Source organism: Sphaeramia orbicularis, chromosome 7 (assembly GCF_902148855.1).
Source record: "Sphaeramia orbicularis chromosome 7, fSphaOr1.1, whole genome shotgun sequence".
NCBI lineage: Eukaryota > Metazoa > Chordata > Actinopteri > Kurtiformes > Apogonidae > Sphaeramia > Sphaeramia orbicularis.
Genome location: NC_043963.1, coordinates 20,994,276 through 21,007,428, shown reverse-complemented (window position 1 = coordinate 21,007,428; position 13,153 = coordinate 20,994,276). Strand labels below are relative to the sequence as shown.

Below are 13,153 nucleotides of genomic sequence, written 5' to 3'. Positions count from 1 at the left end.
CTCAGATTTTCATAGAACAGTTCAGGCATTTCATGAATTGAATGCAGATGCCCTTTGGCAGAGTGACAGAAAAGCAAATGCATACACAGTATTTTAAACACTGGGTCATATAACCACAGCATAATTTGCTTAAAGTAGAAGTGACTTTAGCTTAGTTACTTTGGTTTTCCTGCTCAGTGCAAGCCAAGAATGTAGTGAAGAGGTGTTTCTGTGACACGTGGTGCCTCTGTTATTAACTTAATGGCTCATTTTTGTATTTGACATCAGCATCTAAAGGATCAAATGTCCACCAGGACATTCTTGGCAGGCTCCAACAAAGCTGAAACTTATTGTTACATTTTTATCCTAAAAATGCCCCATGCAGTTCTCTTTACGTATTTATGTTCTCATTATTAGCTTTCAGGAAAACATTTGCTGATTTTTGACTTGGATTATGCAGCCTAGAGGCAAATGTATAAATTACTTAATGATACAGTTTAGCGGACCTTGTTCTCCTGTTTCAACTTTGTGTGAACAGTTTGACTCTTGTGGTGTCACCCTGATTAATGGTGCGTTGTATTGGGAACATGACCAGTGACTAAAGATAATGCATATTATTGACTTTTAAGGATATTTTAGTCTGCATATATTGCAGCTACATGCACAGATGTCTGCCAACCATATCCCTGCTCCTTTTGTATGGCTTGTATAGTTTGAGAGTACCTTGGCCTGCGTTGGTGCTACCACGAGTGTTTATACTGGGAACTGGCCCAGTGCGGACCTCCATCCTGTGCATTGGCTCCACAAGTTAATGGTCCATGGGGCTCTGCGGGCCCCTGTGGGTCCTATCAGGAGCAACCAGCCATCCAGCCAGTGAGTGCTTCTCAGCAAGCCTCATTAACCCTGTCACCCCCTTTCACACCCCCCAGTGGTGACTCACACGTGCTATGACTCAACACCCGCAGCTGAAAGTTGTGCCCTACCACCACTGCCACCATCCATCCCTCAGCACCGAGATAAGCTAACATCATAGTTCTTATTCTAACTCCAGTACGCGCGAACACTGACACGGCATAATCTGATTATAACTAAACGTCTGCTCAAATAATTGGGCAGACGTTTTATTATGGAGATTATTACTGGTGTAGTTTACACAATCTGTATGGATTTGAATTGTGTTGTTTAACAGTAACAGGCACAAATACAGTCAGTGAAAGTCAACATGACCTGATCATGGCATGTACACAAGCCACATGTGTCCTCATAGTCGAGCTTTTAATATAAAGTGAATACCGCCAAACAGCTGTGCCCCGCTGTCCTTTAAAATCATGATGCAGCTGAACATACATTACGTCAAGTACTATTTTCTCAGCTGAAAGTAGGAATTGTGTTTTTGTTTTATTAGAATGAGCCTTTTTTTAAATCCCAGAATAAGATGGATGCTGTGACAGTGCTCCCTTCTGTTGTTTATAATTCCTGTAGTCATGGGAGCTGCCATGTTGTTTGTGTGGTGTAGTCACTGTAGAGATGCAGGGACATGAGGTCTGTCCTTCCACTGGCAGCGTCATTGATTTCCAGCTGTGTGTCTGATTAGAAAACACAAATCAGAACTCTACCTAAATGTCTGAAATAACCTTTAGGAAAAATGTATGGGATCTGTGTTGGTTTGGCTGAAGTCCTATAGAATAACACTGAGTGGGGACGATTTGTGGCCTATACTGAATTTGACAACCAGGGGGACATAGACATGTTTTGGCTTCACTCCTGAGGAGCTGTCATTGTGTCAATCTTCACATACAGTCTATGGTTTATATTTACATATAGAGCAAGTTCCCTTCATAGAGTCCACCATGTTGTGCCGCCATGTCTTTACAGTAGTTTACATTCTTTTTTTCTGCTTTACAGGGTGGGGAAGCAAAATTTACAATGAACATTTAGTTGTTTTTTCTCAGCAGGCACTACGTCAATTGTTTTGAAACCAAACATATATTGATGTCATAATCATACCTAACACTATTATCCATACCTTTTCAGAAACTTTTGCTCATATAATCATAATCCTCCTTTTTTTTTTTTTTTCCTCATAATCAGGAAAGCAAACGTCAAAGAGGGTGTAATTTGCTGAATGCACTCGTCACACCAAAGGAGATCTCAAAAATAGTTGGAGTGTCCATAAAGACTGTTTCTAATGTAAAGAAGAGAATGACTATGAGCAAAACTATTACGAGAAAGTCTGGAAGATACTATTAAAGAAGAATGGGAGAAGTTGTCACCCGAATATTTGAGGAACACTTGCGCAAGTTTCTGGAATTGTGTGAAGGCAGTTATTGAAAAAGAAGGAGGACACATAGAATAAAAACATTTTCTATTATGTAAATTTTCTTGTGGCAAATAAATTCTCATGACTTTCAATAAACTAATTGGTCATACACTGTCTTTCAATCCCTGCCTCAAAATAATGTAAATTTTGCTTCCCCACCCTGTATAGCAGGGAACATCCAGGGTTAAGGTAATTTACTGTCACCAACTATGTTGTAGGAATTGGAGCCAGTGTTTACTTAAGGACATAACTCAAAATGGACACTCTACTTAATTTCTGTAGTAGTGGTGTTTTATTCATATTGTTGCACTGACTGGAGTAGCACTCCTAATTTCATTGTACACTCAAAGACAATGGCTATTCTATTCTATTCTATTCTATTCTATTCTATTCTATTCTACACAAGAAATGTAAAGCAGCCACTGTAGGGGTGGATGATGTGAGGTGTATTCATTTGTTTGTTACTCTACCTTCACTGTGGGATCCCACTACATCTTAAAAAGGGAAACTTTGAGCTATTGGATGTGTGGTAATACCTCAAAGCTTAAGAAAATGGCTCCTCAAGCACTGCTTCATGTTCAGGTAGGTCTGACGGCCAGTATATAGTGACATTCCTTGTCCGTATAGTCAAGAAATTCCTTGGCCCAGCAAGTATATTAAATATCAACAGCTCATGGCAGCTGCAAGTGCAGTTCAGAGTAAATTCTTAGGAACATGTGCAGACTCAAGAGTGTGTGAAACCATGGAATAATATGAAGGTATGCTTCGTACATTTTTCATGTCGTAGAGTCTGAAGTCATTGTTCCCTGTGCAGTGAAGCCCAGTCTTTTCCAGACAAGGCATGTTACGAGAAAGCCTGTTTTCGTCTTCCCAGCAGCCCTCAGTCCTCAGCCAGGGTCTCTTTACGGCTCAGGAGACACAGAGCCATAACTCCCATCATGTAAGCTTCGCTCTCCCTGTCTGCTGTGGCTTCCAGGATCATTCAGATGTCGATGTTTACCTTTGATTAATTAGGATCAAAAGGTTCATGTATATTCTTTTGGCAAAAGTATCAAAAAGTGAAATAATGCACATCACAAGTTCACAGTGGCTCTACTAAAGATACAAGGAATCGTGCAAAGATGGTGTGACTGCAGACTCTGGTCATTAAACGCTTCCAGAGTTGGTTTTCTTTAGGATCAAGAAGGATCTGCTCAGGTTTTTCAAAAGTAAAATGTATTTTCAGGTTCATAGTGACTAGGCAATCTCTCCTGAATATTATGTGTTAGTTTTCCCTCAACCTGAAGAAATAAAACTCATCTGTCATAGTTTTCCTGCTTTTCTATCGTTTCATCTTTTGAGCAGCAACAGAATACTTAAACCTCTTCAGTGTGAACCCATAATAATCTGAGCAGCGTAATCTTTACATTGTTACAGGATTGAAACCACAGACTAAACCTTTTAGGGGAACAGAATTGGTCCAGGTGTAGATCCTTCCAGATCCAGTTGTTGAACCACAGTCGGGCTTTTCCTTCCCCATCTCCCCTCAGTATTCTCCATCCTGAGGACCAGGCCTGGACGTCCACACCAAAACTCACCTCCAGCCAGCCCCTGTCACTCTCCAAAGCCCAGCTTGGCTATTTTTAGCCCCACTCTGCCTGAGCCAGCGTGGCTCCACTGTTTACCTTGTGTGTGGTGTTGTGACAAGGGCCCGCATGGGAGCCGTAATGATACAGTGTCTCCGTCTCCCTCCCGGTGCTCAGATAGAGATTGTTTAAACAGTATCCTGAGCTGGGGACGGGTCCCATGACAACTCCATAAATATTTACCAGCGGCAGCCACGCTGCTTTGCTTCAGGAGAACTTGTCTGCAGGCTGCCTCTGCAATGTTTTGTTTTTTGTTTTTTTCTTTTTTCTTCCCATTGTTGTCTTTCACTGCTGTAGTATGTTGTTTTGATGATTTCCTTTGGATGTTGTTGCCTTGTTTCTTGAAAGAGAAATGCCTTTACTCAAACTAACTTCACCTTTACACAGTGACCACTGACTGGAATGTCAGGATGTCCTGTATGTTACTGCTGCATTTTTAACATATGTGGCGCACCGTGTAAACACATTAAAAGACCCATTGTTGATCATGTCTTGCAAGTTAAGTTCAGCTTTAAGACATTTGAATTTGACAACACAATTGAGAATTGCATTGTAAAAGTTAGCAATAGTTAAAACACAAATATACACACACTTAATGAATAAACTGAAAACTTATGAAAACTTTTCCTGCTCTTTCTTCTTCCATGACAGATGATGGGAAAATCTTTCATGGCAGCGGAGTTGGAGACGCTTTTGGTCCACGCTGCTTCAAAGGTGACATCATGGGCTGCGGCATCATGTTCCCACGAGACTACATCCTGGATGGAGAAGGTAAGGGCAGAGAGTTCAGGTGCTACAATTACACTGTCACTCATTAAAGTCTTAATGTTTGCACTACTTGGCATGTCTGTAGGAGGCTGTGGTTTATTATAAGACGATTGAGGCAACACTTGGTCTTGAGAGAGTTTGTCTTGCATGTATGAAAGAAACTGGCTCTGAACCAAAATCCCCCGCACAGAAACCAGATAATCCCCTCTTTGCTTAAGAGCTACATATAGGCCCCATTAATCCTAAGGGTTTACCAAATCTTAAATAACAGTATTCAGGTGCTGCTTAACTGGATATATGTTGGAAACCACTTACAGTGATCACGTCTGACCAGGTCAAATTGATTACTAAAAGGACGATGATTATTATAACCAAACCTTTAATTTGTCAGCCGTCTGTAAGTCTAGTACTCAACTACCTGATTTGATAAACTCAGAATTACAACCGTAACACAGTTTCCCCCTCATTTGCCCAAAGTTATGGTTCAAAGGACACGGCACGAACGCAGTATTAGCTTGATTTTTGCCTCCAGCAGCCTCTCCATGCAGTTTCCTGAAAACAAAAAGCAAATGGAAACTCTAAAACTGTCCTCTGTCAGAGCTGCTGTAGATTGTACTAGATTGTGCGTTGTTGATCGACTTACCAAGACCAGCTCAAACCATGAGTGTGCATTCACTTTATGTCATTTTTTATTAAGTGAACGTCATTTCAAAGTGCACACAGACCAGCCTCGGCTAAAATGAACCCTGTAAGCAGACAACTTAATTGCTGTAAGTTATTTATTTTGCGATACTGATTGTTAAAATGTTAATTTGGCTGATAGCCTTAGATTTTTTGTATTTTGTCGTTTATGTTATTTATTCCTCATTTTGGGCCAGGAAAAGCTTCATTATATAAGCTGCATATTGAATACATAAAAATAGGTTAATAGGTTATTCACTCTATCATTATAATATCCTTGAATGAACACAAATTCATCTAGAAGCACTCGGAGAGCGCAGACCTCCGCCAAGGCTGATCAGTGGGCCCTCCCGCCCCCGAATACCACCAAAATTTAATCATTTCTTCCTTATCCCATTTCCAACAAACCCTGAAAATTTCATCCAAATCTGTCCATAACTTTTTGAGTTATGTTGCACACTAACGATCAGTGGCCCCCCCTGTGGGCCCCCCCACCCCCGATCACCACCAAAATTTAATCATTTCTTCCTTATCCCATTTCCAACAAACCCTGAAAATTTCATCCAAATCTGTCCATAACTTTTTGAGTTATGTTGCACACTAACGGACAGACAAACAAACAGACAGACAAACAAACAAACAAACAAACAAACCCTGGCAAAAACATAACCTCCTTGGCGGAGGTAATAAACATCAGCCACTGCCATTGGTTAACATTTTAACCCCTGGCGTGTCTGGTGAGCGTTCCGGTATGTATGATTTATTGTAAATAATTGTAAAAATTCAACCGTTTGCTCAATAGGAAAAATTTCATAACAAGCTGATAGAATAGACCTTGTGCTTTCTGCAGACATCTGAGCATGCTCAGTCCTCCCACACCACCTGTGTAATGGGGGGCAAAACAGAGCAGTGAGTGAGACCGACTCACTATAAAAAAATAAACAGATTGGGCTTTTTTTTTTTTTAAATTATACCGTCTTCCTCATTATTTGTTTTTACTGTTTGCAGTGTTTTAGTGATTTTCCTTTATTTTATTTTTTTTACTGTGTTTTTACCGAGTTTTGACTGTGTAACTTCTTTTTGGAGTTCAACCAGGTATCTAAAAGCATCTGGACTGATTTAGAAAAAAGAGCCCCAAAACAAAAACTACTGGGCCAAAATTCAAATGCTTGTTTTTATTCAGTGTGTTCAGTTCACAGTTCATGTAGTTCATGTTCAACATCCTAAATCTCTTATTGATGTACATTCTGAGTGCCTTATTTAGTAAAAACCTGTCAAACTCCAATTCCTTTTTCTGTTATTCCACCTGTTTTGACCCTAAAACACACAGTAAAACAAAACCACTGAAGAAAAGGAACACAAGCACATACACATACACACAGCAGCTTTTATGACACTGAAACAGATGACAATTCACAGCAGCACGTTTACCTGGAATAATGTGTCAGGGGTTAAAGGGTTAAGTGACATTTTACAAATATAATAGATATATCAACTAATTTTCAGCATATTATTGCATCCTTAGAAGTTTCTAAACAGTATTTGTGAGAAAATGCTTTAGATACATTTAAGCAGGTGGTCACTATAAGGGCTTTCCGCGATCTCCGGTTCCTAATACAAAAGATATTTGGAAGTGATTTTGTGCATCCCATCTCTCATTAATGGAACTAGACATCTCAGACAGTGATGGGAGACTTAAATTCTGGCAGTCTGATGGTTTAATAGTTCATATACTTGTGTTTTAGGGATAATTTTGCTGCCAGTCCATAAATATCTCATTCTCAAACACATCACGCTCATTGTTTATCCTCAGGTGACTTGGACGACTGGGAGCAACTGGAGGTGCGTCCAGGTCAAGCAAGTGTCCAGAACTTCCTTTACCTCAATGACGAAGAGGAGGAGGAAGAGGATGGGGAAGAGGTAGAGCAAGGACAGGACGTCAGGAAGGTCACGGTAAGACGTTATAAACATTCCTACATAACTTTCAGTCATAAATAATCAGTTCATTTATGACTTAAACAGCTATTTTAAGTGTTAGGATCTCAGAGTGCAGTATCTGTGCAGATGACAAAATACTAAAAACAGAACAGTAAAACAAAAAGTTATCAGTGCAGGTAGACTGTTTAGTCCGTTTGGAAATTACCGGTATCAACAGAACTTGGCTCTGGCTCAACTCAAATCACTGGCTTGGAGGGGAAAAATAAGACGGCTAAAAATAAATACGCCAGCTATTCTGATGTTCAGCTGTAGATTTATTTACTCATTGAGGCATTTATTACTGTTAATTTGTTATCAAGCTTCTAATAAAAGCATAGTATTATATCTGCCTATAAAAATCCACTCTTAACCACTAATACTGTAAGTTACTTTCGTGACAATTTTTTTGGTTTAGGTGTGTAAAGGAGGTAAAAGTGAGGGCTCTTATTGTGATATTTGTGTTTCTGGTTAATGTGATGAGCAAGTGAAGGGAATAGACGGAGGAAGTTACTCGTTTCACCCGTCTTGGTTCCAGATGGCAAATAAATGTTATATTGGCTTTTTCTGAACAGGTCACAGGGGATATCAGAAACATGGGTTAAGTTATAGCCTTTTGAAAACTAGTTCCCTCGATTCCACATGTCCATGAGTTTATTAATGGCGTTCAATTACTTCTAAAAGATGCAACAAGATAAAAAGGATGTAATGATTAGTTGTGGATTAAACTTTTCTCTGCAGCCAGAACATGAATGTTTCAGAAATTGATCGGCACAACATACTTAACCATTCCAAGGACTAAATCTCTTATTCAACATGAGGATGTATGAAATTAGAAAAACGTCAAATTAATTAAAACAACTGAAACATATAACCTTTTTTTTTTTGACAATGAACAAAACAAACCCTTAAGACAGAAAAGTTATTTTATGCTAATCGTAACCAGTGATCTTCACAGAAAATATAGATTATAAAATATACATAATAAAATTACAGTATGATATTAAATCATATCATCATTGTAAAGTAACACTTCCTGGTTGTCACAGAGTCTAGATTAGCAATGGTTCACATCCTCCTGAAAGATAACAAAGGGGACAAGAGTTTCACAGCAAAAAAAAATCCCCCCAAAAAACACTGTTCACTGCAAAGGACATTCTATAAAATAAAAAAAACTGTATCTGAAAAAACTGTTGCATCATATTGTTTCCAATCAAGGCAATTATTTAATGTAAAAAAAAAACAAACAAAACTTTTACATTCCTGGGTCTCAGGAAGACGCAGTTCAGAAATAAAAACTGAGGAGTTCACATGTTCACATTAGTCTTATTTTATTTATTTACTTACTCACCTACTTACCTTTTCACTTGAGCATCAGTTGCTATTTACGATGACAAACTGGACCATTTTGTCAATCCGTCATAATTTCTAAGCTTGTAAAAGATGATTCATTGATAAGTTAAAGGTCTTTTAACTCAGACCTCCACAGACGGGAACGTAATCGGTTCTGGTGCGATCAGTTTGTTTTTAATGACACATTATACTCTCATTATCTGACCGCTTCACGTTCCGACTCTTTATTTATGGTTATTGTTTTAATTGCTGTGGTTTTTAGTTTGTTTGGAGACATAACAAGGAGGCTCGCCCGTGCAGTTGTGCAAGCAGGGGCCCGTGGTCACCGAGTGGGTGTGGGTGAGTGCATGAAACCCAAGTGGGTAAGAATAGAATTGGCCAAGTTGTAATCCAGGGATTTGTCAATATTTGTTCAGCAGGACACAATGCTGAACGCTTTGCTCCTCGACTGCACACAGACCTCTGCGGGCACGGCTGCACGTGTGTGAAGGCGTTAAGGGTGAGGGGTGGCGTTCACGCATGTGTGTGTATTAACCATAAGCGTGTACATTAGAGTTGCAGCACACAGTGTACCACCATAATGCCCGTTGTAGTTTTACTCTCCCTTCATTTGTAAGTGAATAGCACTTAAGCCTTTCTTTTTAGTGGGTGGTACAGTAAATGTTTGATATGTGACTCAGCCTGATTTATCGAACAGACACACTCCACAGTACTTCACTTGTTGTTTTAGTATGTAGGTATTTGCTCTCAGACTTGGAAAGAAGCCCTTGGTATTAGCATTGAAAAGCTTGTTGATGTTCTTCTGAGAACAGCTGGATAGGGTTTGATCACTTGCTGATTTAGTAGAGACACGTACTGTAAACATTGACTTTTTCTCCTCATAGAAGACAGATGTTACGCTATCGCCTATTTGTTTAACAATATTTCCTAACTGCATGTAATTCCTGTTTACAGCTGGCTCACTGAGTGCTCTCAAAAGACGTTTGCATCATAATCAACCATTAGAAAAACTTTTCCCTCACATTACTGAACTGCCCTCCATCAGTGCATTTTATCATCTATGAAAGAGGTGAATGTGTGTAGTTTAACTCGCTGTCGCCCTCGTGTGGATCTGCAGGTGTTCTTCACGAGGAATGGGAAGCTAATGGGTCGGAGGGAGATGGTGGTTCCTCCCGGCGGCCTCTACCCCACTGTGGGGATGCTGAGCAGTGGAGAGAAGGTCAAAGTGGATCTGCATCCCCTCAGTGGATGAGCTGTGTTGAACATCAGACCTGTGACGCCCTGCAAACAGCTGGCTGCTCTGTAGAGCTCACCCTCAGTAGCCTAGCATGCTGCTAACAGCCCCACTCGCCAGATCACCCTCAGTTCAGCCCACGCTGCACCCACGCACTCCAGTATTGCACGTCACTGTCGTCTTCCACGACACTGCCCTGGCTTTAATTTATTAGACGTGTAAATTCCAGTGTCACGACTGCAACACAACCACAGTCTGACTGTTTGGACAAATGCTGCAAAGTAGAAGAGGAGGAGACTGTATGCGGACTTGACGTGTTACAAAGGGCAAAGTGCAGTCGCTGCAGCTAAAAACTCCTGGAAGACATGAAACTGTTATTTCTATGCAATCTGTAGAGCTATCCTCTTTTTCTCAGCGGTGTAAAGCATGTAGTGCGTTTCTGAAACACTCCGCTGTTAAATGCCTCTCATGAGGTCTGGCACACTTGGTTCATTTCATTTGTCACGACCCCAAGCAAAGCAGAAGGAGGCCAGCAGTCTGAACTTGTTGGCAGTTTGTTTCAGGGAACAGACCCTCTCTCTCTCTCTGTCTCTCTCTCTGTCTGTCTCTGTCTCTCTCTCTCTTTTCTTTCTGGGCCTCCCTCTCCCGGTCTGGTCTCTGGGAGAGGGTGCCCTCCTGTGAGCGATCAGGGACCTGCCGTTGCCCCACCTCATGGCTCTCCCGGAGCTGGCTGGATGTGAACAGTGGATCTGTTTCAATATTTCAGAAATGCATCCGTGCTTGATTATTGCAGGTTTAGTAAAACAAACACTTTTACTGAGCAACATTAAGTCAATCAGATTTCTAGTTTTCCACATATAGCATATCGTCATGCTGAAGTCAGATTAGGAACGGATGTGTCAGGTATATTTTCTACAAGGGATCCGGTAAATACTGATTAAAATCTACAACGTTCAGGGAATGTGTTTTTGTTTTTGTACTTGGCACTTTGTAACTGAAAACCTGGAGAGACATTTAGGGAAGACATGCAAACAATGTGTGGACAAAATAAACACCTTTCAGTATAATGCAGTCTGATGCAATAACACTAAAACCAATAATGACAAACTTAGGAAGTTTGTTCTTGGATAATATCAAATCTATTCATTTCAAGTTTATTTCTTTTTCCCCAATAATGTATGATTATTCAGTTGAAGGCCTCAAAAAAGACTATATGGAGGAAAACCAAGAAATCCTCCAGGTCCAAAACCAAAATGGCAGTGGAGACAAAAAACACATTTTACAGAAGGAATACCCACCTGATAGAAACAATTTCAATTCTTTGTCAGTTGAAGTAGAATAGTGTTTTCTACAATAATATACAACCTATTTGTCCCTAGAACCAAACTTTTAGTCCAGCTTGTTTGTCATTTTAATTCCTGAGGAGGTTGTTGAAGCTTTTTCCATAAAAAATTTAATTTTTGTTTGTTGTATTAAGTGAAGTTTTCTTTACTGATTTATATCCATTTAATTTATTGTCATTTACCGTTAATCGATAGACTGACGTTTTCACAACTCTAAAATGTAGAAAGATCTTTGGAATATTTCAAGATTTTATTAATTTTTCTGTGTTTGCATTCTTTAATGTGCAAATTGAAAATGCAAGTAATTATAAGCTGGATGGAAACGCTCCTCTGTGTGCCATATCCTGTTTATTAATCTAATGTTAAAGTTTTATGTTATTTGCGACCACTTCAGTAAAACAAAATGATGTAACATGAATTTACATCATGTGAGAACAACAATTTTATGGATTTACCTCATAGTGAAATGAGTGTGTATGTTTAAGGTTTTTTTTGGAAGTAGTGGATCTACAATGCAACAAATAGAAAATACATACTGAACAAACTCCAAGTGAAACCACACTGCACAGCTATTGCACTGGATTGCATTATAAGGTCATGTGTTTTTCTATATTTTACTTTGTCCTCTTTTTGCTGAGGTTTCACTTGCGAAGTTCTTATTTTTACCTCCCTTTGTAACCCTAAAGGTAGTAACTGTGCCATTTTGAAGATAGTTGAAGAACTAGAAGTACATTCTTTAATTATCATCCCCATTTGTCGTTAAAAGATAACCTCTTCTCTGTGATGCCATTTGTGATGATAAATTAACTGCTGGATGTGTTTGAAAATTAAGATGTGTTTTCTTGCTGTGTGTGCTGCATGCAATAGACAAAAAAATGTTCATTTGTCAACGACAGCACTGTTGTAACGCGTTGTGTGTCTGCACAACATCAAACGGTTAAAGCAATCTGTGCAGGCGAATGAGAAATATTATTGGTCATATGTTCTCAGTTGGAGCTGGTTTCCACACAAATGATTAATGAGAATTTACTAGGTTCTATGTTCTTTATGGTTTTTTGTTTGATTAAAGGGAATGATATCATTATTGTGATTATTATACTGTAACAGCCTCTTAATCAAAAGCATGTTTACTCTTATTATACTCTGGGGTGTGTTCACATGTCTGTGTTAGTCCATTGCAACATCAACAACCCTGTAGCACAAATTGTGCACATTCCTCTAACCCTTTACAGAGTTCTGTAAAGGAGCATTCAGCAGGTTTCTGTAAAGTTTTGACATGTAGTTAAAACATCACAGCAATGGTAGAAATAGAACAGAAAATGACAACACAGGGTTACTAATGTATCACACGTGCTGGAGATTGTATGTTTGTTTGAACTGTTTTCATACATTGGCCATTGATTGTGACCTCAGTAGGTCCATCACAGGACATGTAGAAATGTCATTTCTAAGGCAATCTAATGTTTGGTTTTTTTTGTTCTTTTCCTTCAGGGCTGGATAGAGACTTAAATTCAGGTTATTACAGCCTGAATATATAACTCTTATGCTAGACTGTGCAAAGATGTTCCTTTTGTTACCTAACGTGACACAGATGTGGCCGTTTTCAACCGCATCTAAGTTCAGGGTATTAAAGTCACTTATATTAAAGTTTACTCAGAATCTCAGTGTACAATAAAACAAAAAATACACCGGTCAACCAAATTAGAACTAAATCTGGTTAAAACTTTTGTAGCATCTCCAGCTGAACTCAATAAGAACTGTTGAAGTAATCCCTCGCCTTGTTGACTTGCACTATTACGGCCTTGTTCAATACATTTGTGATCATCAATAAAGAAGTAAAACATGAGAACACGTACTGGTTTGTCTTATTTTGGAA

The 13,153-nt window shown here is 39.3% G+C and overlaps 1 protein-coding gene across 2 annotated transcripts in view; it reads left to right on the top strand.

The window, feature by feature from the left end:
• Positions 1-13,122, top strand: part of spryd3 (SPRY domain containing 3) — a 53,626-nt gene extending 40,504 nt beyond the window's left edge. For both annotated transcript variants that reach the window (XM_030138571.1, XM_030138572.1), the window contains exons 9-11: positions 4,576-4,695; positions 7,187-7,326; positions 9,818-13,122. In XM_030138571.1, coding sequence (XP_029994431.1) covers positions 4,576-4,695; positions 7,187-7,326; positions 9,818-9,952 — 395 coding nt within the window. In that variant the 3' untranslated portion in view covers positions 9,953-13,122. The remainder of the gene's footprint in view (positions 1-4,575; positions 4,696-7,186; positions 7,327-9,817) is intronic.
• The last annotated feature ends 31 nt before the right edge of the window (positions 13,123-13,153 follow it).